Source organism: Ambystoma mexicanum, chromosome 1p (genome assembly GCF_040938575.1).
Source record: "Ambystoma mexicanum isolate Mex_15411 chromosome 1p, UKY_AmexF1_1, whole genome shotgun sequence".
In the NCBI taxonomy this organism is placed as follows: domain Eukaryota; kingdom Metazoa; phylum Chordata; class Amphibia; order Caudata; family Ambystomatidae; genus Ambystoma; species Ambystoma mexicanum.
The window spans coordinates 520,401,750-520,429,728 of NC_090921.1; the positions used below are offsets into that span (position 1 = coordinate 520,401,750).

At 45.7% G+C, this 27,979-nt stretch overlaps 1 protein-coding gene across 2 annotated transcripts in view; it reads left to right on the top strand.

Annotated features, from left to right (window-relative positions):
- DAPK3 (death associated protein kinase 3) overlaps positions 1 to 27,979 on the top strand; it is a 64,872-nt gene that overhangs the window by 7,376 nt on the left and 29,517 nt on the right. Inside the window, exon 2 of one of the 2 annotated variants that reach the window (XM_069649403.1) lies at positions 26,962 to 27,095. In XM_069649403.1, the coding sequence (XP_069505504.1) occupies positions 27,034 to 27,095 (62 nt within the window). In that variant the 5' untranslated portion in view covers positions 26,962 to 27,033. Of the gene's footprint in view, positions 1 to 26,961; positions 27,118 to 27,979 lie in introns of both variants that reach the window. The other variant, XM_069649404.1, reaches the window with a different exon arrangement.

Sequence of the window (27,979 nt, forward strand, 5' to 3'; positions counted from 1 at the left end):
CCTCCACTCATTAAAGGCACCCCTTTCCATACCCGGTGTGAACTGAGGATTCCTAAACCTAGATGTCTGCAGGGAGGGGAAGGTGTTCAAGTTCACCCTCCACACCAGCTCATACCATGAGTCCCCCATTACGGCCCCTATCCTGCTGTGATACCTGTTTGCATATCTATCCCCCTTAAGTCACCTCGTCCAGAGGTGAGCCCACCACCGCTTTGTCCATTCGACACCAGAACTTCCCGCGGTCGCCCCTGAACCAATCCCGGCTCACTCTGATTTGAGCCACATGGAAATGGAGGCGGAAGTTTGTTGCTCACAGCCCTCCCTTGATTCTGGGAGACATTAGCATCTGCATAGCTACCCTGGTTCTCTTGCGGTTCCAAGTAAATGACCCCCACATAAATGGTCCTGAAGAAACCTTGGGGAACCCTCACTGGCAGGGCCGTGAAATAGTGCAGGATTTTTGACAAAATCACAATTTTAACGGCATTTATCCTCCCCATCCAGGATATTGATAAGGACACCCATTCCGCCAGCAGCCGGTGCAGCTTTTCAGCTAATGGCAGGTAGTTGGCACGGTAAAGAGCACCCAGAGAACCAGTAATCTGGACCCCCCAAATATATAATGCCAGTTTCTGCCCATCTATAGGGTAGTATAACCTGCAATTCCTGAACCTTTTCTGAGGGGGCTGACACATTTAATAACTGATTTGTGGGCATTTATTTTTAACCCTGCCACCTCCCTAAATAGAAGTTCCTGTAAGATCCCTGCAAATGAGGTTTCTTGTTCTCTGATCATCAGGAGCATGTCATCAGCAAACGCTGCAACTCTATGCTCCTCACCCCCAAAAGGAATCCCGCTAATATCCGGGGAGGCTCTAATGCTGACCAAGAGCAGCTCCAGGTGGATGGCGCATAAGAGCGGCAACCCTGCTTAGTGCCTCGTGAGACTGTGATCTTCTGGGAAAGTTGCCTGTTGATTGCCAGGTGCAAGGAGGGAGTTTGGTAGTTAGCTCTTAGCATTGAAAGGAATTTTGAACTGAATCCCATAACCTCCATGGTATGGAAGAGGAATGGCCATTCGACCCAATAAAATGCCTTCTCAGCATCCAATGCTAGTATAAGTGCAGGGGTTCTAGATTTATTTACTTTTTCAATTAGATGACAGACCCACTGAATGTTATCCGAGGTCTGGATCAATCAGTTTGGGGAGGAGCTTATCCGGGCGTGATGCCAGAACCTTGATGTAGATCTTTGTGTCTAGATTAATAAGGGCAATCGGCCGGTACAAACCGCATAGTGACATCCTTACACGGCTTTGGGAGCAGCACACTCTTGACTTCTTCCATTGTCGGGGTGATACACCCTACCCGCCCCCAAAAAAGAATTGAAGCGCTTGACTAAGCACAGTATCACTGCTTCTCTAAAGGTTTTGTAGAAGCACGCTGGAAAGCCGCCCGGGCCCAGAGCCTTTCCTAATGGCAAGGTAGCTATAGCCGCCCTTGCTTCTTCAGGCGTAATTATTCCATTTGGGCTCCATCCTCAGGGGAATCTGATGGGTAGAAGACCTGATTCTGTGAAGACCTAAATTATGTCAGTTAGAGCAGTGCTTTCTTGCCCCCCACCTTTATTTTAAGGATTGTCCTTGATGCTTCTTTTCTAATTAACCTCGCTGACAGGCGATCCACGTTATTGGTTTTGACATAATACCTCTGCTGGAGCTAGAGCAATGAACGCTCTGCAGCTCTAGTCTGCAAAACATCTAAGTGGCCCCTAATCAGCCAATATTCCCTTTGCAGCATACTCCAGCGTTATTTGCCATTTGAGCCATTATTTGTTTAAGTTTAGCTTCCAATTCCTCCTGTAGAGACCTCGTTGTTTGTCCCTCTGGCACTACATCATGATGAGCTCCACCTAACCCCCTCAATGTAGCCTTAAACGCGTCCCACACCACCAGGTCCTGTAAACCCTCTGTTGCTTTAAGTGCTAACTAACCCAAGATTCTATTCTTTGTCCTCACATAGGACTTCACCCTTAAGGGTGTGGCTAGGGAACCTCCATCGCCATAGGCCTGGTCGTTCTGCTCCATATTTAAGTTAATCGCTATGGGTGCATGGTGTGACGGGGCGATCACTCCTAGCTCAAACCCCGCAATCCTACCCAATAGTGACCTCAACATCCAGGAGTAATCTATCCTTGAGAAGGATCTATGAACGTGGGAATAACATGTGTAGCCTCCCCCTCAGTTCCCTCCAGCCATCTACTGACGCCAATTGGCCCATGTGTTCGTTCAAGCAGGTAGATGGCACCACCTGGTTGGGCAACACCCTTGCGCTCCGTCTTCTCCTGGATCCCAGAGCAGATTAAAGTAGTCTACCAATATTATCTGCCCTTTGGCAAAAGTCTCAGATTTGGTCAGTGTCGTCTGCAAGAACCCATCTTGCCTCGTATTGGGGGCGTAGATTGCTGCCACTGTATGTTCCCCCTTTCCCATTGGAAAGAGGCTGCCGTATACCTAGCCTCTGTGTCTTGTGTCTCCCTTTGTAACAATGACCTGGAAGCCGGGGATGTCCCGAATAGTGATTAACACACCACACCCGTCTTCTCAGTGGTGTTGGATTGGAACATATGGCCGTACCCCTTGATTTTTATGCCTGTCTCACCTGCGAACGTGTCTCTTTTGGAGGGCTACAATTCCAACGACTTTCCCCGCCCCCAAGAACTGTTACAACTTCCTTCTCTTAACCGGGGAATTGAGCCCCCTGGTGTTAAGGGCGGTCACCCGAAGCACTTTCATCTTTCCCACAGTCGTTTTATCGTGCGGCTCGCACTAATGAGTTGCTGCCGTAGGGATCCTACCCCGAATTCCCTTCACCCTACCGCCCGCCTCAGCCTCTAGCTTCCCCAGACCCATCATCTCTGGAATTGAGCCCTGTAACAACCCAAAGTAAACCTGTGCGGGTCCCCCTAGATCCATGTAGATAACCAAGACATCCTGTTCTACCCACCTCCTCATGGTACCTTTCCCCTAACTACCTCCCCCAGGCGGACTACAACAATCCTTCCTGTAACCCCCCCACCCCTTTTCCCTCAGTGTGGCACTCCAGTGTCGATGGGCACCTTCCACTCCTGCCCCCTCGTCGGGGGGGACGGAGGGGGTTAAACTAGGCCCCTTAGGCCCTGTTTATTTTAGTCCCTTGTCAAAAACTTCATCCACTGTCACATTTACCTCTTGAGCGGTTCTCTCGCTGGTATTTGTTCTTGCCTTGGTGACCATTCATCCTCAATTTTAAGTTCCCTTAAACCTTCCTCGCAGGTGGTGACCCAATGCTGTTTCCCTTACCAATCGAACAGTAGTTCAAAGGGAAAAGCCAATTTATAACATGGGTCCGCTCGCATTTAGGCACACACCACCGGGCCCATCATCCTACACTTCACCAGGGTGGTCTGGGCTAGGTCCTGGAATAGCTGAAGTTCCGAGCCATTATAGCTGATTGATCTGGCCCTCCTGGCAGCTGCCAGCACCTTCTCCTTCTGCCCGTGCTCGTGTAAGGCCGCCACTACATCTCTGGTCCTGGCCCTTGGCTCTCCCATCTTTGGCCCCACTCTGTGTATGCGGTCCAGCTCTATCCCTGACCAGTCTACCCCTTCTATCAGGTCCGCAAAGACTTGCTTTACCATCGTGCGTAGATCTTCTCGAGCGGTTTTCAAGGTCTTCACTCTGGGTCTCGAGGTTCTGGGTGTCTCTTGCTAATTGCTCTACCAGCTCGTCTATCTTCCTTGTGTCCCCTGCAACCTCTTGTATTGCGCTCTCTGCTGCATCGGTCCGCTCCTCTAGTTTCGTTATGTCCTCCTTCACCTCTTGCAACGATTGGAACAGTTCAGCTCGCATCATGCTCAACTGCGACTGAATGGTGTTTGCTATCTTGTCCCCCAAATCCTGAAAGCATTGGTGAAGGACCTCCTGTGTGACCACTTAATCTTTTGCAGTGCCTACCAGCGCTCCAAATCCTCTCCTGCCCCGGGCCCCTCATCTCACCCAGCCGGTACCTTGCTGTCTCTGCGCCAGACTCTCTGCAGATTGCCCTCCAGTAGTTTCTTCACAAACTTGGGGGTAGCTTGCATGTCCTTCCCCTTGATTTTGGACATAGTGCGTAGGCAGGTCTGATGGGGGGGGGGTGATCTCCCTTATATTGTTTTGCATTCCTTTGGACCTCTTTTGGCCATTTTTTCAGGGCGTAGGAATCTCCTCCCTCTGCTGCTTTGTGGGTCTGCTCTTGACTGTGCAGGGGGTATGAACTCCCCTCTAACTGTGCGCAGGTGAGCCACTGTTTGTCCTCCTCGTCAGGTTTCAAATGACCCTCCTCCTGGTCTTGGTACCAGGATCACTCTGCCCTGAGCCCGACCAAATGGCCTCTCCCTTATTCTTCCTTGGCCACCACAGATGTAGATGGACTCTTTAGCCCTCTATTCGGCCTCACGATTGGCCCGGGGATGCTAGTGCCCCACTGGTCACTGTCTCCTATGCATGGCGCCTCTTGCTCCCTTGCTGCGCTTCTGGATGGGGGAGCACTGGCTGAGGCACTATATGCAGCTCCAAAATGTACTTCAAAAGGGCCTCCAGCTGCCCCGGATATAGCTGACTTCAAAGCTTGGGCAAGGACCCTACCGACTAGCTCCCCCACTCCTCAACGTGCTTAAAGCTGGTGATAACTGCTTGCTGATCACTGGCCTGCCTCTGCCTGCTGGCACCCTTTGCTTGGACCAGGGCGCACACTGACCTGTGATGGTTCTCCCCCCAAGGAGAGGCGAGGGGGCGTCGAGCACCTCGGGATCGCCGCCTTCCTGATGTTTGACACTTGCTGTGAGGCCCCTCCTGGGCCTCTTGGCTGCTCCGGGTGCCCTTCTCTGTTGCGCAGCTCTCAGCGGTGGGCTTCGGGTATGGTCCCTCCGGATCCTCCTGATCTCTCTCTGATGAGCTGCTTCTTCTCCAGCGCGGGGGCGGTTCAGTCCCTCCTCGATCTTCCCGCTTGTGCGCACCATCAGGGGAGCTCCACAAATGCAGCCCCGGTGGGCCTCCAATATCACAGGCAGCTCCTTCCTGACGGGCTCCTCCGCCGCCTGACAGCGGATGCTTTCCGCCATCCCACCTCACAGCCGCACAGGATCCTCCACCGCCCTGGGTCTCTCCGAGTGGTTTTTCTTGCTCGTGGTCTATGAGCGTGTCTCTCAGCTTGGCCTGCACCCGCCGTGGGTTCAGTGCCCCCGCACCTCAGACAATGTGGAGACGAAGGCCTAGGCCGTACACCCACCTCTGCCGAAGTCTCCCAGTGATCCGGGCTGTTGCACTCCACCACTGCAGCCTACATTGATAAATCTCTGCCTGGGGAAGGCTCTTTTAATCTATCTTTATTGTCTTTGGCCCCATGGGGTGAGAGCTCCACGATCACGCTCCTCTCCCCTCTGTGGCCATCTTGGAATCCCAATCACAATGCACTTTTTAATGGGTGTCCATCATGGATGCCAGCACAAAATGCTGTTTTCAATGATAAATTTTTTTTTTTTTATAGAAATGATACATGCTTTTATGTGGCTGCACTGGCATTTTGGGGCACCCAGTCTCGCCATTCTTTGCTGCGGCATGACTTTTTAATGTGTATTCTTAATTTATTTTTCTTTTTTTTTCTTTTTTTTTTTTTCTTTTCTGGGTTTCTATGACAAAGCAAGCATGGTGAGTGTTATGTGTCTAGACTGGCATTCAAGGCCGCCAGTCAAGCCATTTCTTATTGTGGCATGGCTTTTTTCAATGGGTATCCACAGGAAAGCACACATGATGAGCTTTATTACGCATCTATACTCACCCACATTGTGCAGCCAGTTTGGACATGTTTTCTGGTTGTGACAAGACATTTTTAAAGGCAAAACCAACAGAAGTGTGTGGCAGAGCCCTGGTGGGCATGTTTTCTTATAGTATAATTACTGGCGTTATGTTAAATTGATTTGTACCGCGCCGCTACCACCCATGGTCAGTCTCCAGGTGCTCGCGTTGCTCTGCAAAAATGTGGGATGGGGTTAGTGGGGAAAAGGGTGAGAGCATGGGTTCAGAACCAGGAGGAACTGGCATTTGAATGTTTTGCATATAGACACTGTGAGCGGCCTCACGCATTGTAACCATATGGGTAAGATTCCATGCCTCGGGTGTGTGATAGTGTGTGTTTTGTGTTGGTGTTAGTGTTGTGTGGTTATGATTGGTCGTATGCACTGTTAGATAGTGTCCATAAGGGATCTGGAGTCACAAGTGGTTGTTGCTATAAGGTAGTCTGGCATCGTGTTGTTGCATTTTAGATGGTATTGGGCTCTGTGGGTGGTTCACTCTGGATGTTGGCATAGTAATGGTTCTCTGTATCTTTGTGTGTCTAGTCCAAGATCTGGTGTAGAGGCGTCAATTGTGTAGGAGGAGCAGGAAGGGAAGAGGGTTAGTAAAGTCAGTCAGTTTGTTGTGGTCTCTCTCTGGGGCGGCCCTTTGGATACCGCTTGATGGTATCTAGCCAGGTTCTTGTTTGCGATTCTTTGGCCCCTCTCCTCTCCTCTCTAGCTGTTTGTCTGCAGTGTTGTTGTTGGTGTCCATTCTAGGTTTGTCTGGTGGATAGTTGGGTTTTGAGCAGTTTCCTGAAGGTGATGTGGTCTTCTGTGGTTCTAATTACTTTGGGCAAGTTGTTTCAGTTGTTAGCAATTAGACGTGAGAACACTGTTCTGTCGAATTTCCTTTTTTTGTTATGTTTTGCCTCTATTTGTAGGTCGTTGCTGGATCTTAGTTCCCTTCCTGGGCGTTACGGCTAATCTTGTCTTTGAGGAATTATGCTCCTTGTCTGTGCAAGACTTTGTGGGCGATGCAGAGTGCTTTGAATTTGATGTGCTTTTTTACTGGTAACCAGTACTTAAGTGATGTGGTCTTTTCAGTTTAGTCTTAGTAGGATCCTGGGATTTTACACCCTTTGGGGTTTCATGGTGAGTCTTTCTGGCTGTTGGTGCAGGTAATTCATGTGAGTATCTGGGATATGATTGTGAGGGTTCTGTGGGAAAAGGAGAGGTAGTGGGTAATCCTCTGAATAGTTCTAGGAGGAAGAAGCATTTTTTTGGCAATTGCGTTAACCTGCGGTTCCTGTGATAGTCCGTTGTCCATGAGTATTCCTTTGTTGTTTACTACATTGGTAGTCTCTGGTTGCGTTCCCATGCTGATTTGGCCAGTCCAATTGTGGATTCCCTCTGTTGAACCCTGAGCATAATTTCCATTTCTACAGGGTTCAGTTTGAGGTTGTTCGTTGTCATCCAGTTGTATATGTCTGTGAGGCAGTTGTTGAGGGTTGTTATTTTGTTCCTGTGGTCGGTTTTTCACATTCTGTTGTGTTGTCTGCGTAGTTGTAAGTCTGTGGGATCGAATGATTTTCATCAGTGGGCATATTGAAAAGTAGAGGGGAGAGGCTGGAACCCTGTGTGTCTCTGTATGATATAATTTCGGTGATTGAAGTGAACGGTGGTAGGAAGGGTTCTTTTGGTTCGGTTTGTTAGGAATAAGGTAAGCCACTTTAGGGTGGATTCCTGCCACATTCCATCAATCTTTTTATTCATGTTGCATGGCTGATTGTGTCAAAAGCCACTGAAAACTCCAATAGAAGGAGGGCTGATTGGGTGTTGTCTGTGTTTATGTTCAGGTGGTCCTATATCGATAGAGTGCTGATTTTGTTACTCTCATCTGTCAGAAGCCAACTTGTGATTGACCAAGTATTCTGTTTGTTTTAATGTGTTTGATGGATTTTGTAGACGTGGTTCTCCGTGATCTTCGCTGGGTAGGGCAGGTTGGATATCGGTCTGTAGTTGCTTGCGTCTTCTGCGCTTTCGCACCTTTTTCTTTAGTGGTTTGATGTATGCTGATTTGAAAAAGGATGGTACTATTAGTTCCGGAAGTGTCACTGGGGTTCTGTGGTTGAGGATTCCTTTGAAGACATCCGGGAGGCAGGATCCCTTGGAGATCCTGTAAGCGTGGTGTCCTTGATCAGTGTGGCAAATGTTTCCTCTGTGATTGGTTCTATGCAGATAAGTTTTGCTGTAATCTGTGTTTCATTTGGTGCCTGTGGTCCTGTGGTTGTATTTGCCCCAGCTAGCTAGGTTGATGGTCTCCTGTATTGTCTATTTTTGCTCTCAGGTGGTTGGTGATTTTGTCACAAAGTGTTTGTGTAGGGGTGATGGAATTTTTGCACGAAGGGTTTTCAAGAGTTCTTTCTGTGGATTGTTTGCCGATTCTATTCCTGTGGTGTAGTAGAGGAGGGTTTTTATTTTATTTATTTTATTTATTTTCTGCTTTGGGGACTGTTGCTTTGTACAGTTTGTTGTCTTTGGTATTTTATTTGGTCTTGTCTGGTGTATTGTTCTCTCCATTTTGCTTCCAGTTGTTTTGCTGTTGCTTTGAATGTTTTAGCTGCTGCTAATTGGTCATTGTATCTATGTTTGTATCAGTGAGATCTCTTTCGCTTGGGATGGTTGTGTCTAGAAGGTTTGTTAGGGAATCTAGGTCCATGTTCTTCACGTTTCTTTTCTTGCTGGTGTGGAGTATTTCCTTCCTGGCCAGTAGGCGGGTTTGGGGTGTGATGTAGAATGGTATCCAGTAGTGGTCACTCTACACCATTGGTGTAGGTGGCGCTGATGCACATAGTTATTCCCTGCAGAACATTTCACCCAGGATGTGTCTGGCGTGGTGGGTGGATCCATTTACTATTTGCTTGAACTGCAAGGTTTCCAGGAGTGTGCAGAGTGAGTTTGCTGTGTATACATTTTCTTTTTCGAATCATATGTTGAAATCTCCCAGTATGACTAGATTGTCATGGTGGGTTGTGGGTTAGTAGCATGGCATCCTCGTCCGCTAGTTTTGTTGCAAAGTTGGGGTTGTAAGAAGGAGGTCTATAGATCAGGAGGAATACTATGTTGGATTGGTCGTGAGTTCTATCTTGATTAGGAGGGATTCATAGTTTTCCGAGTTTGTTGTGGTGATTCGAGATGCTCGGGCGTGTTTTTTTTGTGTATAATTGCGATTCCACCTCCTCTTTGGTTTTCTCTGTTGGCGTGTATTAATTTATAATTGTCGGGTATTGCTTTGTTCGCAATGGCTTTATAGTTGTCTGATAGACAGTTTTCTGTAAAGGAAGAGCACGTCTGTGCCGCCTTCGCTTAGGTCATTGATTTATGTGTTTTTTGGCATGGATCTAACGTTGAGGAGGCTGCAGTGTAGTTTGCTTGATTTCCCTTTCGTGTTGGTAGTATTGTTTGTTCTGACCAGTGTTGGCAGTGCTCCAGATAGGAATTTTGCTTGAGTTTTTTACTCCCAGTTTTTAGAATTGGAGAGTAAATCCAATTTTCAAGAGTAAAAATGAGTTTCCTCCTTCGAAAGAGTAAAAAAAGTGTCTGACAACTATTCAATTGGTGCGTAAAATGAACTGTGTTCGGAAACATTAGTGACAAAGGACTTGTCAATGTGTACTACTCAGCTTCTTCTTCATTATACTTGGACACCAAAACTCTGTTAAGAACTACTACAGATGCCAGCCAGATGCCAGCTGGTTACATCATAAATAAAGTCCCTCACTCTACCAGCATCACTTCTCTGCCTGTTGGGCCTACTGTTGCTGCCTGCTAATACCTGCTTGACAGCCACTCATGTTTTTGCTCCATTCTCCTTCTCTTTGCTACTGTTTCCCCGGTCTTTCACTTTCTGATGTTCTGCCTCTCACTCTTGCTATGCCAGGCTTTGAGGTCTGTTGCTCTCACTCTTCCTCTCCCATCTCTGCATTCTATTATTGGTTTTTCCCTCCTACGTTTTTCTGTTTTGTCATTTTCTTTGTTGTGGTTGCTACTCCTTTTGATTATCTCTCTAGCACCTCCTTTTATGTTGTTGGCCTGCCTTTCTCTAATCTGGATTTTCTATTTCCAGATCTCCCCATATGCTGTTGATCTGTGTTTTCTTGTTTTGCTGTCTCTAGATGTCTCTTTTGCTCTGCTTCTATCCCTCACTCCTATTGTTTGTGTGTTCTATTATTTACCTCTGTTTCCCTTCTCACTTTCTTTGTTGCTCTCTTATGTAGCTCATTGGTCTCTCTCTCTTCCTGCTGCTCAAATTCCGGTTTTGGAGTGTGCAATACGTTCTTTGTTCTCACGGCCTATCCCTCACCCCTCACTTTGTTCTCCTGTATTGCTTAGGTTCAGAGTTGTTCTTTCTCTCCTTTTTTGTCTTTTGACATAGCACTAATCAATATTTAAAAAGCTGAAAATGCCTTTTCCATTTTTAAATCCAGTGCAGCTTTACCCTTGGGTGCTCCTTTTTAGATGTGTGCAAACCTTCTTTTGGGCATTAGGCTGGGAATTATAGAGTTAGAGGTGTGTCTCACCCGATGCTGTACTTGCTTGAATACAGATGCTTTACCAGCACTGTATGCCATTACAAGTGTAAGAGCCCAGATCAGATTTGTGTTCTAAGTCAATGTTTGCAAGTTTAACAGCCCTCATGGGACGTGCTTTTTCTTAGCCATTACAGGTAGATCATCCCTGATGCAATGTTTGTGGTCTGAGCCATTACATGTTTAGCAGCCCTCATGGGATGTTCTTCTTCTGAGCCATTACAGGTACTGCAGCCCTGACTGAGTGTGTCTGTCCTGAACCATTAGGAATATAGCAGGCCTGATGAGAGGGGCTATATGTGATCACTGTGGTGTTTTTACTGCCACCACCAAAAATGCTACCTTTCCCAACAAGCTGTTGACTTGGAAATGCAAATAGGGTTAAGGCACTGGCAATTCAATGTGAGGCTTGCCTTGCATAACTGGCTTGTCAAAACGTCTCCGCCTGTTTGGACTATCCTACATGAGTCAGTAGATTCATAATGAGGCTTTGAAATGTGCTAGATTTTTGGTAGTGGGACTCCGTAATGTGACCTTGGAGAAGAAGTTTTGAAAAGCGCAAGGCATCGCACCAGCTCAGAAGGGGGGGTGGGAAGGATTTACGTAAAAATACCAATTTCTTACTGAGGGGTCGAAAAATCTGCATGTAAAACACATTTTCTGTATTTTTAAAGCGATGGCAGACCGCTCGCAGCACACCCTGTGCCCAACGCCCCTCCCCATCTATTCTTTGGGGAAAGTTTTTTGTTTTTCATGCAAGGTTTTCGACATTGCAGTAATGAGATTCGTGAAATTTGTAGTGAAACCGGTAGGCGGAGCTCAGACACTGTTCTTGCTCAGTACTTTAGCTGGCCGCAGAAAATGCCAACGCATGTTTGTGCTTTGTCATTTCAGCAGCTCTTTAAGAAATTCAAGTACTGTCCCAAAACCTAGCAGCCCTGCTAAGAAATGTGGGTTTGATGCAATCATACCTGCTGTGAATAATTGACTGTAAAAGGGTTGGAATAGGATGCACGACAATGTTAGAAATGTTCAAACACTTATTACTTCATAAGGTACGTTGATCATTTGATTTCTGGTGCCATGGGTCAAATCCTGTCACGGTAAAGACCAATTCACAAAACTTATCATCAGACACACTGATGAAAACCCAGTCACTCTAACAAAAGGTCATTACATTGGCCAATACTTTAGTCAATGTCATCAATTTTTATTCTACATTAGCAAAACAGATAATTCAAATTCATAATTAGACGCCATCTAATAATTCCATTAAACACTTTTTTAAAGATGTGAACACTGTTGTGTCCATGATTCCAATAACTGATTGAAAATAAAGTTATCTTTCCTCCAAATTCCTTATGTGGAAGAGTCAACATTGTGATGCTGGAAATGCTTTGGAGGGACAGGGCCTCCATGTCCTGTAGTCCTTTTATCATGTGTGTTCTGTGTTATTTTCTGCACAGGCGTCCATGTGAGACTCCTGGAAGTGCAGCGCTTCCTCTTTTTTGGTTTGGTGTACAGACACTTGGGATACCCTTATGGCACCCATGGGAGGGGGTACAACCGTGTACCCCTAGTGTATGTTTTTGGGCACCTGTGTGTGGCCCACAGAGCAGGGTATGGGCTGGTGGCAGCTGCATGCTGAATTTGACAGGGGCTCTGAGTATCCTCCATTTTGGGATACCCAGGCCCTGCCATTGGTATCAGTTTATTCCAGATAGGAGACAATATGGCCCCCGTGGCCTCTTGCTTTCTGTTACCTGTTACCTTGTTTTCCCAAAGTCTTGGGAAGCCCTGACTCTGTCCCTTCCCTTGACAGGCTGTTGGGCGGAAGTTCCATATATGGTATTGTGGGTAGGTCCAGGCCAGACTGGCTGGAGCCTTCCCAGTGACTGTATGTTGTGGGTATGCCCTTGGGGTGGGAACTGGGTGATTAGAGTGTGTGACCAATATACATTTCATGTTATGGGTGTCTGGTTTCTGGTGTGTAACACAAAGAATGAAACGGCCCTGCCCGAAAATGGTATGAATGCAGTGTAGAGTGCTGAATGGCTGGGTGCTTGTCCCAATCCACATTCCTTGTTGTGAGTGTCTGTAGGAAGAAGAGTTGGCTGAATGCACTATGAGCCTGATTTCCTGCCTGCCTGCATGAATGCCCTTCTGAATGATTGGTTGCCCGAGTGTGACCCGGCAGAGTGAATGCTTACTCTCAAAACCGAGCGGGCAGAGGAATTGCTGCTGCTTTCCTTTGACGCAATCTGAAAGCTGTCGTGCCTTCGAGGACTGATCCAAGAGGACCTGGGTAGAAGACCTCTTCCTGAGCTACGAGGGAGCATCATGCACCAGCTAACCTTCACCAAGGCTCCCTGGAAGTCGGTCATCAAAAGGCTGCCGACTGGAGGCGGGGACCACCGAGGAATCTGAAGCAAAGCGCCAGGACGTCGAGGCCATCGATGACTGCCACTGTGACTGTGGTCCGGAGGACCTCTGTCACCTGGTCGACCTGAGCCGCACCGCTCCGTTGCATAAGACACTTTGAATCAAGGACTCCCTTGCTTATCGCTGTTGACCACTTTGTCCCGCCGGAGAAAGTCAAGGTCGCTGACTAGCACCGACAGGACCGACGATGCTGCTTCAACGCCTTTGTTCACCCTTTTCTTCGAGGGATCTCGACGATACGTGGCTCCTGCCTTAAAGGGAGTCCACTCATGAAGGACCCGTCGACGACCCGACGTCTAACCCTGCTAAACCATGTACATTGGGGTAGTAGAACATGGAAATAAGACTCTGCTAAACAATATGTGGACGTGGCTTGCTTAATATATTTACAGGTTGCCCTGGTAAGGGGGTGGGGGGATCCTCGCACAGAACTGTGCGTAGGTAACGGGACATGTGCGTAGGTAACGGGACAAAGTATTCTGCCAATTGTTTAACCAATTTGTTTTTCTCCTAAGTCTATGGTTGATACCTTTTTGCTATTGATTTGTATGCCATTTGAAACTGTCAGCAGTTGGTGCATTTTAATGGAGTCAAAGAGTAATTGTGGTACCACATAGAAATTGCACATTTATCATTCTAGTATTGCCTGAACACAAAGTGTTATTGTATGTGTATATAATTTGAACCTTATTTATATAAAGAACTGTTATCACTAACATAGTGTGTGGACATTCCTTTGTGGGGGCTTGGGGACTACGCTGTACTTAAGAACCAACCTGCATCGCCTCCTGATTGCTTAAGCCTTGATTGCTCATCCATAGCTGCCAAATGGAGAATCTTGGCTGGGGTGCTCTGTGCTTCTACTCTGCCTTACAGAGGGCAGGAGTACAGAAAAAACCCCTCAAGGCTTTGCAAACATCAAGCAATGTAATCAACAACATAGATCACAATCCATATTGTCTTAATCGGACACATGTGATGATACCCCTCTGTTGACTAGTTCTGTGTCAAACGGGAAAACTTAAGATATCCTATAACTTTGGAAGTGTTGGAATGGAGAGGTGAGAAGTGGTGATATGAATGTTCAGTGTTTAAGACCAGAAGATCACCAGCTATTTTTCTTACTCTGAGGGAATTCAAAGCAAAAGTGATAACCAGAGATTGTACATCACTGCCGTCTTGTACCCCACCCTATCCTAGTTTTTAAGCTCCAGCAAATTTATCAGAATACTTGGAGGATATTTCTCTCATCCAAACCTGCCTAAGCCTGGAAAGAGAATAGAAGAAATGTGTAACTCACTTGGATCTGGAAGGGAACACCGGGAATGTTCAAGAAATTATACATTTTGAAAGCCAATGACTGGAGGAAAGTTTTGTCCTCGTTTGTGGACGTTTCTGCATATTGACAAGAAACAAGATGGTGCATAATTAATATTAAAACCAACCAGGGAGCTATATATATTAATTTCTTTCATGGTCTTGCCCAGCAAATTAGCTGGGCCCGTAAGCTATAGATGGGTGTCAAATTATGGCCTGACCATGCTATTTATAGGAGTCCATGGAAATTATTAAATGACTTACCTGGTGTTTCCCACAATACCTAGCGGAGTTTGTTCTTGCCAGTTTACAAGGAGCAGCAACCAGCCTGTATGGCTTGGTTAACTACAGTAAGCTTGTCGGAGGCTGAGCCTCTTCATGGGTAAAGGATGTGATACCATTGTTTTTCTTAAGAGGGCATCTTGGTAGCCTTTCTAAGGAGATAATCTTGTCAAAAATAAGTTGGAAGCTTGGTGAGGAGGAATGGACTGTGACATGGATGAAGGGGTAGTTTGCCTATATGTGATTGTTCAGTGTACGATGCTTTTTCAGTTGCCTTTTGTAGATTTATTTTTCTTTTTGTGGCAAGGATTTGGGCCCTGTTGAGTATTTTGAGCAGGGAGTGTGGACACATGAAGACTAACCGAGGTTTGCTATTGATTGATAATGTTCTTAATTGATCGGTCAACTCCATCCCAAACTATAGTCCCATTTGTGAAACAATTTGAAAAATAAAAAGGCCTAAAAGGAGATCTCGCTAGGTAAATGTGTCCATGGGCTTGATCTCACTGGCCAACTTTCCCAGACCTGGACAAGAAAGGGGAAAATTATTCGGGTGGACCTATAGTTAATTAAACGGCAGGGTTAGTATAGCTCAGGGGCAGCGCGCTCGTCTTGGAAGCAAGACGACACAGAGCAACACAGGTTTGAATCCTGGACCCGCGCTTAGAAACCTATTTGGTATTAAGCGCGTTATAAAAAAACTATTTTGATTAAATATTATAATTAAGATTCAATGAGCAGGTGCTAAAACTAGCTCCTGGTTTTTGGGCATAAACACATAGGCAGGAGCCACTACTTGGGAACCAAGAGCGAATACACATTGCACAGCAATCTAACTTGCTAAATGAGAGGAAAAGTTTAACTTTTTGCCCTTTATGTATGATCCATTATGTTAAGATGTATCTTAATTCTTCTTTATTAACATTCTCAAATACTCTTATCATACCATATGCATGTTTGTAAGGCACAAGTTGGCACAGGGTACCTCATGGGAGCCATTTCAAGCTATCCAGGCTCTCCTAGGTTAGAAGCAAGAGCTAAATAGCTCCCAGCAATTTCAAACCCTGAATTGGGAGGATCGTTGATGAGCAATACAATTCCCTCCATACATAGGTTTGATGCTTAGTTTGCCTTTTAGAAGCTGTAGGAGCCTGGCGTTAAGCACAATATAAATCTCCAATAAAAATCTCCATGGGGCATTCATAACACTCTTCAGCTCCTCCACCTTCGTTACCTGGAAGTACTTTCTGGGGTAACTGTTACACCTGTCGGCGGATGTTCCTTTTTGTGTGCAGTGGAGACTGCAATTCAGGTATATTCGGCCAACTCTGGTATCTAGCACCTTGGAGTAGAAATGACTAGCAAGTAAAAACAGGAAAAGCACGCCTACTTTAGAGATTCAGCTAATTTTTCAATATGGGATGTCATTGCGTATTTTCTTTTTAATGGCATCACAGGATTTGGGGGAGCGGAAAGGCAAATGAACGAGAGACGGCAAGCACGAGTTAGCCAGATGGTCATCATACTGCCAGTCGCATGAGGGGCTGGGATACATTGTGGCATGGATTGCCTTCATGTTACAGATTGAAACAATGGGACTAGTTTGATGGAGGCCCAACACCCGGGTTAAGGGTTGTAAGAGCATTGGCCTTGCGTATCTAACCAGAAAGACACACCAGTGTCCGTGTGTGAGCAATAAGTCCCTCGCGCTCACAGCCCCCTCTTATCTCTGAAAATGTTGTCAGAGCCACCTCTTCCAGCCCCAAGCGATCGCATTACTCCAACCAGCTTAACGTCCCCACCGTCAAAAGGGCCAAAGCAGGCGGCGCCAGCTTCCCTTTCATTGCTCCTAGACAATGGAATGCCCTCCCAAATACCCTCAGGAATGAGACCTCGCACATGTCTTTCCGGCAATCCCTCAAAACCATGCTCTTTAACTATCCCTGCCATCTCTACACCAATAGTTGCTCCTAGATTCGGATCCAGTAGAGACTTGAGCTCTATCTAGTTCTCCTGTAACCTCTGAACCAGAGAGTCCCCCTATCACCATTGTACACTGCACGTTTTTAACTGTTAACTGTCTGATATTAGACTCAGTGTAACCAAGAACCACCGACCTGCTGTCTTTTGGTTTCTCCCTCTTGTTTCATGAGCTAAGTAAGCCTTGCTTGTAACTGCGCCACAATGCCCAAGGGCTGCTTTGTGTGCTTTATAATTGTAAAAATAAAATAATAAAAAATACTGTGTTGAATATGCTTGGCTTGAGAAAAGGTCAGTCTCATGGGTACGGAAGTGTCACTGCCATAGGCAGAGTGGAGGAAAGTCTTTCACCTTCCTACGACTCCCGGAATTTGATGAAGCCACGTTTGCATGCAGGCGTAGTTTGAGAAGGTGTGAAGCCTTACGCATGCAGAGATCTGTGACCTTAGGTCTTGATTCTGGATCAGAAGATGTTGAATAGGTTCAGGTTAGCCGATCTTGTGCTTGAGATGGTTGGTAAGGTGTAAAGATCGTCTACAGTTATCCTGGAGTACAGTTGTCGCTTCTGCTTAGTTTTGAATTTAACTCTGTTTGAGCTGGCTTGAAGTGTATGGCTCTTCAAGCCAAAGATGACCTGAGCTCTGTGAATTTGGAATTATTCAATGTACACTACTTCACTACTTCCAAGTATTTGTACATGGCTACCAAAAAGTCATCATCAGAAATTGTAGTTAACTGGTGCTTAGAATTGGGATTTTTTGCAATAGCAGGAGAAGAATGACCTCTATCATGATGCGAGGATCTGGGAAAGGGTTGATCCATGAGGTTTTAGTGGCACTCCTGGAGAGTATAGTGCCTACTTTGATTTGGTCGGTGCTCTTTCAGTGTGAACCAGGTACGTGCAGTCCTGCTATGCCTAGTGATATTGTAAAACAGTCAAGCAACACTTTGTCCTCCGTGGCGTTGAACGCTGCTTGGCGGTCTAATGGAGTTAGTGCAAATGCCTTGCATTGCTGCTAGTCTGTGAAGTGTCATCTGATGTTCAGAATCCGTCTCTCTCCCACTTCTGGGTTTGAATTCAGTTGTTTCTGGGAAGTATTAGCTTCACGATAGGAAGAGATTAAAAGACCCAACCTTTTTCAGTGTCTTTGCGATTGGGAGTCTAGAAAAGCAGCAGCAGTTGGGATGTTCAGATTTGCAGAGGACTACTTTAGCAGGAGAAGGGATGCTATTTATAGAACACGTGTTCCCCTGGTACCCTTGACAAACTTTCGTTTGGACTTTTCGTACAATCATGCTGGCTTATCTGCATTAGAACGGTCTTCTTTAGAGGAGCGTTTTGAAGCAGCTGTAAAATGACAGGTAGCACTCCAGAAAGCTTCCCATGAATAGAACGTTTTCCCTACCCAGCTGTTTAGTGCATGCTACAGCATATTTGACACCATATATCATCTGGTGTCTAATACCATTGTAATTCTACTTGCCTTTCACCTCTTTCACACATTGCTAGTTGGTCTTCTCTCGCCTTTTTAATGGTATCTGCAGCTCAGAGAGAGGTTTGGGAGTAGTGGTATATGCAGATGATTCCCAAAAGACCCTAGCGTTGGCAGAAGAGGGGTTGTCTTCTCAACAACACAGGATCCCGCAAAGGAAACGGGCAGGTAAAGCAGGGGTGTGGGTAGTGCAGGCAAAGAGAAATGGGAGTCGGTTAAAAACATTCAAATGTAATCTTTCCCTTCCCTCAGAGTTCTCGGGTCCACCCAGGTCCCCGATTTATAGAGTAGGCTGTTCGAGGGGTTACCGGGCAGAGGGGGGGGGGGGCATCTTTGGGCCCTTGGGCCGTGTATCTCGGTGCAGTCTGTGTTCCACTGATGCTGCTTTTGTTTCTGGCAGTTATCTAATCCCGGCTTTATTTTGGCTTTGCAGTATGCGTCCGTGTCTAAAAGCTCATCAAAGCACATAAAAGACTGCTTGATGGCGTGATAACAAACTCCAATACAAATAAGTGGACTTAAAAAGGTGGTTTTTTTTTTTTTTTAGAAGATTACAAAAAATACGAATCCCTATTTAAAATGCATTTCAAACTTCTCATGTTAAAACCCTACAAATTGTATTTGCAACAAAAGACCAAATTTTTACACTGTCCTTTTGGTGATTTAAAAAATCATAGCAATTTTCAAGTGACCAGTTTCCAGCAAATGTAGAGTTCCATCTCTTGCTATTTCAATCGCTTGAACAGGCAACCTTTATTGGCCATTATTCTTTTCCAATGCCGAGACCGTAAGTTACCTACCTGGGTCTAGCCTCGGGAAAATGCTAGTTCATATTGAGCGGTGAGCCATCCTTCAGAAAAGAGCTGTCACATCTGCCCTTCTTGCATATATGATGGAATACATTTCCAGTTTAATATTGTACAGACCATTGATTTCTCAGTACAGAAAAGGCACATGTTTTTCCTAGGCAAGGCGAGTGCAAGGGTTTTTGCCACCCTAGGCGAATTGACAGTTTCCCAACCTACCCCATGAGCATGCGGGTAGCATTTGCAACCAAGAGACAATCTGGTTTTCCCTGTTGGTGCATTCTAGGTGTCTGCCCAGTATTGATGGTCTCTAGAAGACCCCCTGATTGTATGAACACCGTCTTGTAGAACACAGTTGTTGTTTGTAATGACATACAGTCTAATGGTTTGCTTGATGACTAATACATGTACTACTCTGACCCTCTTTCACCTGATATTTCTAGGCATAATCATTGATTCCATTTTAGAGTAGGAAATCTCCCATTACCTTGTCCTAGTAATGTATATATCCGAGCTTCCAAGTATCCGTGAATAAGTCCACCACTCAAATTTGCATACGCATGCTGGACCTTCATAGCTGCCAGGTGACTCCAAATCATCGGCGACGCCTACCGAATCCTTACTTGGTAAGCTTGGACTTGTCTTTTTAGTAGGAAAGGTTATGCTAGTGCCGGCTTGCAAAGTTTTTGTGACTAAAACTTTAACACATGAGATGATATGGCGTTTATAACGCGCCTATACACAAGTGTTTCAAGGCGTGACGAGGCAAGGGAGGGGAACAGAGGGAAGACAAAGACAACAATCTTACTAGGCCAGGTGACATTGAGATCGCGCAAGTCCAGGGGGAGCGGACGGGGGAGCTTGAGGGGGGGGGGAGAAGGGAAGTGCAGTACATAGGATAGCAGTAATTAAATAGAAACAAAAAATAAGAAAAATGAGTGCGGTCAGCTGGTGGCAGGTGCAACGGTAAGTGCAGACAAAAGGTGTCAAGTGCTGAATGTTCATATGAGGAGGTAATCTCATTTTTATTTGTGCCTATTCTTCTCAAATAGCGGTGCTTGGGTCAATAATTTTGAGAAGACAGCTGAAAGCGTACCATTAAGGATTAAATAGCTTTTTACATTTTTATTTCAAGCCTGAGGCATTCACATTGGACAACTGCCTGGGGGTATATAAGGCAAAGGTGTTCCATGATTTTGTATGGCAGTGAAATCTGGGGTGGCTCAAACTGTCATGTCCTGGAGTCACTTGGTACATATAGACCTCGATATGCGAAAGCAATTCTTTTATTTACTGCAGCAAAACCTTGTACTGGTTTGCAAAGAATTCTCCATTACTAGAGGTTGATCAGTTGCACCTTGCTTAATCCCCATAGCACGGAGTTAATACTTTCCCAGTCCTGGTCTCTCATTTAACAAACAAGTTATTTGGGATACATCTTAGGGTGCGAAATTGGCTGCAGGGTGCGAAATGAGCAGGAGCGAAAATCAGCTCCTTGGTGTCTGGCATCAACCAGTAGGCAGTAGCTACCACTGTGCAACCAGGGACGAGTGCAAAGGGCACTGCAAATCTACTTCCACATGAGAGGCAATCTTTTTGCCCATTATGTATTTTCCATTATGCTTAATTGTGTACTAAATGTGTCCCAATACTTTATTAACATTCTCAAATATTCAAAGGTATTCTAACATATGTATGTTTGTAAGGCATCAGCAAGACTGGGGAGCCAAAAGTAGCTCCTGGTAGCTGTTGGTTTCAAGCTACAAGTAGGAGCTAAATAGCTTCCAGCTCCCAGCAATTTAGAACACTGCATCTTCAGTTATCCCACTACTAGTCAGTTTAATCTCACTCCTAGGTTGCATTCAAGTACCACTTGTTAGTGTGAGAAACCTGAAGGTGTCTCACTTACTAGTCGCGTGTGGGGGGGGGGGGGGAAATCTGTCACCAGGTGACAGGACACTGTCGTCTCCATTGCATCCAGGGTCTGCGGTGGACCAGGATACTCGCTCTACGCTCCCACTCACTTTTTCCGACACAAACACTTTAAAGGTGGAGCATGAGAGTACACTACGAGCAAGGCAAACCGCACAACGAGACAGCTATCCCAGAGCTGCAGTTCAAGAGTAGGAGAAAAGCAGCGACAACCGAAGGGGCGACAAGGAAAGAAGCGACCTTGCCCTTTTCGACCCAGACCCACAAAGCCTTGTGAAGGGAAATCTTAAGACTGCAAACAAAAGCCAGCGTGTTGCAGCAGATGTATACAGTACACAAAGCCCTCCTACACTGATGATCAGGGCAGGAAGAGACTCTTGCTACCGTGGTACCGTCCTTGACTCCAGAGACCAGAAAAGCCAAACGGTTGTTCACAGCCGGTGAGTGGAAGGGAGGACCGATAAGAAACCGAACTGTGTTGAGCGGAAGTTGCGAATGGTAAACTAAGGAGAGAGGGGGTCTGGCACCACGTGGGTGCTCACTCAATAGACTCTGGGTGATTCCCCTATTGTTGAAATTACTCATCCCAGAAGGGGTGAAGTGGTCCTATAGGGGTCCAGCAAAACCCTGTACAGTAGAGTCTTTGACCGGCACTTAATTGGGAAGCTAAGGGAGATGAATTCCACATAGTGAGAAAGGGAAAGGAACTGTGTGGTTGGCAAGAGTGAACCCGACAGAGGGATGCCGACTGAAATGGGGCAAAGCATGATGCCCCAATGAACATTGTGTTGACAAGAGTAAACCTGACGGAGGGATGTCCACAGTGGATTGTTTAAAAAGACATTAAGACATGTGAATGCAAAAAAAGTAATCTTTTGGAATAAAAGCCATAGTGAACCCGACGGAGGGAGCCTTACATTCTAGAAGGGTCTGAGTCCGGAAGAGAGGGGGATCCAAGGGCGAAAAGCCATCAGCCAAGGACTCGTGAATGCAGCAGGTGAAATCTTGTGAATAAAGTCCATAGTAAACCTGACAAAGGGAGGCTGTTATTCGAGAGGGGCCTGAGCCCGGAAGAGTGGGGTCCAGGGCTGAAAAGTCATCACCTAATGTACAGATGGAAAGGAAATGTTTGTTTTATTTTTTTTAACACATCAGATCCTCGGAGGCAAGAGACTTTTTTGGTAGAAAAGAGACCAGCTTAGAGCATGATGCCTGAGACCGGAACAGTAGTCTCGTGCTGGGAAAGCCAGAGAGTGTGCTATGCTCAGGAATCGCGCCTTGTCCCGTGCTCAAATTGTGGGGTATAGGGAGACCCCTGGCTATAACATCCTGACTTATCATTTGTGAACCTTTCTTTCTTGTGAACCCTATCCAACACTTTTTATATTTAGTTGTAAGGATTGGCAAAAGTGTTTTTTTTAAATTTTTTTATTTTATTTTAAGTATAGGCCTTTATTTGACAAGACGTCACTAGGAATGCCTTATTATTATTTGATGGTCGTAGCTTGCTCACATCTTAGGTTTAGATTAGGCATTTTCCAACCTATCTATACAGTTTAATAAGATCACGTGCCTGTCTTTACTGTTGCACCATGAGTTTCTTACGTTAGCCAAAACGATTGTATTACACCACAGAAAGAAAAGAGATGGTATGTGAAGAGGGAGATGGGATGTAAGGAGGGACCCACATCTTGTGGGTTTCGTTTGATTATTTATCATCCAGCCATTGACTTCCCATGGCAATGCTATTCCCTGTGGCATTTCCTGCCCACTACCTGCCTCCTGTTCACCCAAAACCCAATCTCCTTGGATCTCTTTCAGCTTGCTCTACCAAGTTGTAACATCAAATTGTGCTGTGTAAGGTATACCAATGTTACTTCTAAGCATTTTTTTGAGAGGTAATACCTTAATTGCATTTGTAAATGTACTACTGATGTAATTAAAAATCTTAAAGAAGTCTGACTCTGTTTTCTAAGCAATAGGTGTGTACTCCACTCTATTCCTTTCACTGACGCCCTGTTACAAACCAGTAGTGTCAAAGCCAATGATTTTGCCTTGTGTATAAGTATTAGATCGACATTTGGCAGGTTCTGGTATCATATGCCCGGGAACCTTTACCGTTATTAAGCTGTTTCCATCTTAGAGCCAGGTAGTACCATTATGCCAGTGCCTTGCAAATACCTACACAAAAGCCAAAACTGTGGTCTTTGCCAGTGCTTGTTAGTTAAAATAATTGCATGTCTTTTGCTTGGGGGCAGATGGAACAGCCCCCACCCTACCACCATGTTAAGTTAAAAAAAAAACGAAAGTAATACAAAATGTAACACTGAAAACAATCTAAATACAGTCAGTAAGTAATATATGCAAACAGACAAGTGGAATATGAAATGGGTAAACAATATAACTATGTGAAAGAAGTATTAATTATTGAATATCTAAGTGGTCATTTTGGTCATGTAATGGTGGTGGGGATTATAAATCCATTGTGAGAGCTGTAATCTTAGTCGACCCCAGTTTTAAAGGTTGAACCCAGCTCTAGAATAGAGGTTTTCTGGTGACATTTTGGTCAGCTAAGCCCTTTAATCTTGTCATAGCACAAGTGCCATTCTTTTGTCATCTGCTGCTGCACAGATTACAGCAGTCCACTAGGGAAATGGCTACACCAGAGACGTGGACTTATTTCCACCGTAGTTTTTAGATCGACTGTACTTTAAAACGTATGCATTCTTCAGGAACCAACAGGGTGTTCTGGCCCTTTCTTTTTCCTGTTTGTGTATTCTACATCCATAATACACTACGTAAGGAGAATATTTTTATATCCAAATGGTTTAATGTTTCAAGTGCAAATATGCACACCAAGCGGTAGGAGAACCGATCTGTGCAAAGAGGAATGGGTGTCAGAGTAAGGGGTATTTAATTTGGAGAGCTGTTGTGAGAAATCAATTTGGAGGAGAATGTGGAGGCACCATAATGGTTCTGTTGAGACTGAGTGAAGTCCACCTATTTGTCGCCGATGTAATTGAAGCACGCTGAGACACTCGTTAGTTTATCCTTCATTACGTCTGCGCCCACTCTTCCTCGTCCTTGTTATATGGAGGCCATCTTCTTTCCGACTGAACCCCTTCCCAAAATGCTTCTTTTTTTTCTGTAGCTCCTCTCCCCTCGTAGCCCGGGTTATAAAGCCACTGACGGTCCCATACTTCTCCTCTTTCTTTTCTGTTCTCCTGGTAAGTGGACCTGGGAGTGGCCTTCTGTGCTGGTCTCGTCTATTCCTGAAGACTTTGACCCATTTGCTGGGCTTTGTGGGTCTGTGGGCTTTGGTGTTTTTGATTGCTCCCTCAAACCTTGATGGGCCTGCACTTCGGGAGGGAAGGCCTATCTCTGGCTTGGTGAGTATGGGGCACCCCTGTAGGCTCTGCTGGACTGATTGCTCGGGGTGGCAAGGTCTGCAGGGGATTGCAGTTGACTCTTCCCTGGGACGGCAAAATACATGGCACTAGGATTCAGCAGCGGAAGTCATCGGAGTAGGGAGCGGTGCATGATGTGTGGTTTGCAGTTGCCCCTTAATAGAGCCTTAAGTGAGTAGGAAAGAATTGGAATAAGGTCGTAGTGTCTTGGAAACACTGTGGCTGCTATTCTGTGTATGGTGGCTGGTGATTTCCCCACTCGGGTTTGCAAGCAAGAAGGCTACTTGCAGGTGCTGCTGGACTTCCTTGTCTCTTGGTGGTGCTGCCCCCTGTTGCAGAAGTGGCAGCTTGAGCATAGTTTAAGGTGACATTTTGGCAGACTCATCCCTCAGCATAGTGGATGTAATAACACGACCCAGTACTGGCCACAGTTCCCTAATCTCATGGCTTTGGCCTCTGCTGCTTCGAGTCCTCAGTGATGATGTTGAGACTTACTACTGTGGCTAATGGTACCTGAGCTGCGCCAACACTTGCTTCTCAACAAGACCAGACATTGTAGGGCGGAACCGTTGCAATTTCAGCTTGATGAAGCAGGCACTGTTGCTGTTACCCAGCTGGGCTCAAAACGCGATACCCTGCTTCACTAGTCTTCTGCAATACTCTTTCCTTCTGTTTCTGTTCACATTCGTCTGTTTCTGTTCACATTCGTCTATCAAGTCTATCACTTGACTTGGCTGCTCTTGGGCTCCAGCCTAATACTGCTAACTATTCTGTAGTGTTTTTGGTCAGGGAGAAATTAAATGTATTTCCTGACAACAAAACATCCGTTCTTCAAGGGGGGGTCCCCTTGATGGCCATCTAGATTCCACCCAGCCACACACTGCTATTGTTTATCTGTAGTTTCAAAACAATATTTTTGGTCTTACAATACCATCATATACAATAAATACATAGTAACACAACTAAAAAAGATGGTGAAACGAGGTAAAGGAAAGAGGAAATAAATAAAATAAATACCACAATACTCCCGAACCCCTCTGGTGATGCACCAGCCATGAATCGCTCCAAATCTAACTGAAGAAATCTGCTCCATATACCCTCGAAGAAATTGGTTTTCTTTTGGCTCTGCAGGACACCTCTCTCTATCTGAAAAGTAGTACATTTCCTGAAGTTGCATAGATTTGGTTGGGATGACAGTAGATTTTCAATTTTGTAGAATAGTTTTTTGGACCACCATAGATGCCCTAAACAGCCAGGTTGCCTGCGAGTACAACGGGTCTTCCAAATCGGTATCCTCTCCCAAAATCAAAGTCCTATTTCTTGTCCACACCAAGAATTGGATTCATGATGCCTGTGATTTCGCTCTAAAAAAATGACTGAATCTCTCAATGTGATCCATTAAATAAGGTATCAAAGGCGGCAGGTCCTCCAGCACCAAAAGGAGGATTTCAGCATATAGCCATACCTTCTGCAGAACACCATGAAAATGCACCAAACAATTCTGCTCTCTGATCTGATGGCAGCTGCCAATGGTATCAGTGATGGAACAAAAAGCAAGGGTGAGAGGGGGCCACCATTGTTGACTGCCACAATGCAGTTTAAATTCAGCAGATACCATTGGTCATCCATCGCCTCTGCAGTCTGGTCCTTGTACAAAAGTCTCATCCAGCCCAGGAATTCTGCCCCAAAGTTTATATTTTCTAGAGTCAAGAATAGAAAATCCCAGAGGACACGGTTAAAAGCTTTTTCAGCGTTTGAAGACTGGTGTTGCAGCAATCTCTTTAGTTTGTTGGCTTCTGATAATGTTAACAGTTTCCGCATATTGGTCGCTGAGTGTCTCCCCTTGACGAAACCAGACTGATCGGGATTCACCAGTCTTGGTAAGACCACCCCAATCTCTGTGCCAAGGCTGTTGACAAGATTTGCTATCAGAATTTACGAGGCTTATAGGTCTAACTCCCAGGATTCAAAAGAGGCTTGCCCTTTTTTAGTAGTACAGATATTCTGGCATGTCTAAGGGTATTTTGAAGTGTGCCCTTAACTCAATCTAGAAATCTGTATTTACTTTCTTGAAACTCCCTTAAAGTACTCCCTGCTGACACCTTTTTTCAATGTACTTTTCTTAAATGTTCTGCCCTCCGGATCCATGATCCATTTTGGCTGTATCAAGACGCAGCAATTTTTTATTTTTTTTTTCCCCTCCCCAAACATCATCCCTCTTCCCTTAACCTGCTTTGAATCCCAGTTCTTGTAGTCTTTACACTCTTCACGTTGCCCCTAGAGCTCCATCCCTTTTCCTATTCTTCTTCAGACTGCGGTCCGGTTAACCTAGTGGGGTACAACACGCCAATGTCTATACAATCCTCTGAGGCCGCTACTACAGCGATTATTGCAGTATAAAGCCCTGCATTGGATCACTAACCCAACCTTGTCAGGTTTGTCATTTGGGTAATATACAAGAGGAAGCCAGACTGTAGAGTGAGAACTGAGATGCACACATTGCATGTGAAGGAGTTAGCAATAGCCAGTGTGTGGAGGGAGGATGGAAGGATAGGAGGGAAGGAAGGTGGATGCATTGGGCACAAATTTGTAGTTAGTTTAGTTTCATATTTGTAATGTGCGCCAGGGTGCAATAAGCATCAAGAGGGTTGTTCAGTTTATGTTACAATGCTGTACAAGATCATACATAATATACAAATAGTTATAGACAATACAGATGTGGAATAAAGGGCACACCTCTTTGGTATTGGAGAATATGTTTTTATCCGTAGGAGAAGGCTTAATAGCAACCAATCTGTTGGTTGGGGAAATGTGATGCACCAGGTGGCATTCATTTGGGTTGTGATTCTTGTCTTTCCAGGGCGATCTGTGATCGTTGAAGGGGGGCAGACGTGCAAGTGAGCCTCCTGCTGATGTGAAGCCCTTCGAAACGATGACGACCTTCAAGCAGGATAACGTGGAGTCGCACTATGACATGGGAGAGGAGCTGGGCAGGTGAGACCAGGCAACCGCATGCGTGAGTGCGTTTTTTATTTTTTTTAATCTTTTTACGTTGGGCAGAGGCCGATGTCCGACCGGTTGTGAAGGCTTTCTTTCAAAGCCGTGGAGTTCGGTGGGAGGAAGGGAGGGAGGGCCGGGTTCGGGGTGAGTCAGGGACGGGAGGAGGGTGTATACATTCTCCCTATGCTCCAATTAGGCAACGCTCTTCTCTGGCTCCTCTCCGCGCCCATGACTCATAAGCGTTTCCTCTCCTCCACATAGGCTCGTAAACTCATTGAACTGGCTATCTTTCCGTCCAGCTGTAGAGTCAGCAGCATAAGGCTGGTTTGGGGGTTGGGAGGACCTGAGTGACTGCTTCGTGTCTGAGCAGCATTCACCTTGGAGCCGTTAAGCCTTATGTGGTGAATAATTCGGGCCTCGTGCATTTCCTGCCTCAGTCGCGAGCAGTGATGTCACCACCTAAGAATGTAAACTCTGCGCCGCTCGACTTCTTGTAGGCTGGGGTGGGCGGGCATTCGGCCTAGACAAGACGGGGAAAGTATTCGTTTCTAAACAATGCTGTGGCGCTGCATTGTTTCTGTGTTTGTAACAATTTCCCATCTGTCAGAACTGAATGCCAAGAATCCTCTTTTCCTTCGCCCCTTGTTAATTTCTACTTTTGGTGTGTAGAAAAATACCTCTAAAAGTGATGTACACAAGCCAGGGCGTTAAAGGGAGAGGGGATGGACCGTGTAATTGACGCAGTACTGGCACGTTGTACATTTTATTTTATATTCTAGTGCAAACTATTTTATACATGTGCCGGAATCGAACAGCTGTTTGCGGTCTCCAAGGACCGCAACATCGTCACTAGACAACCCTGAAGTTGCCATGTATTC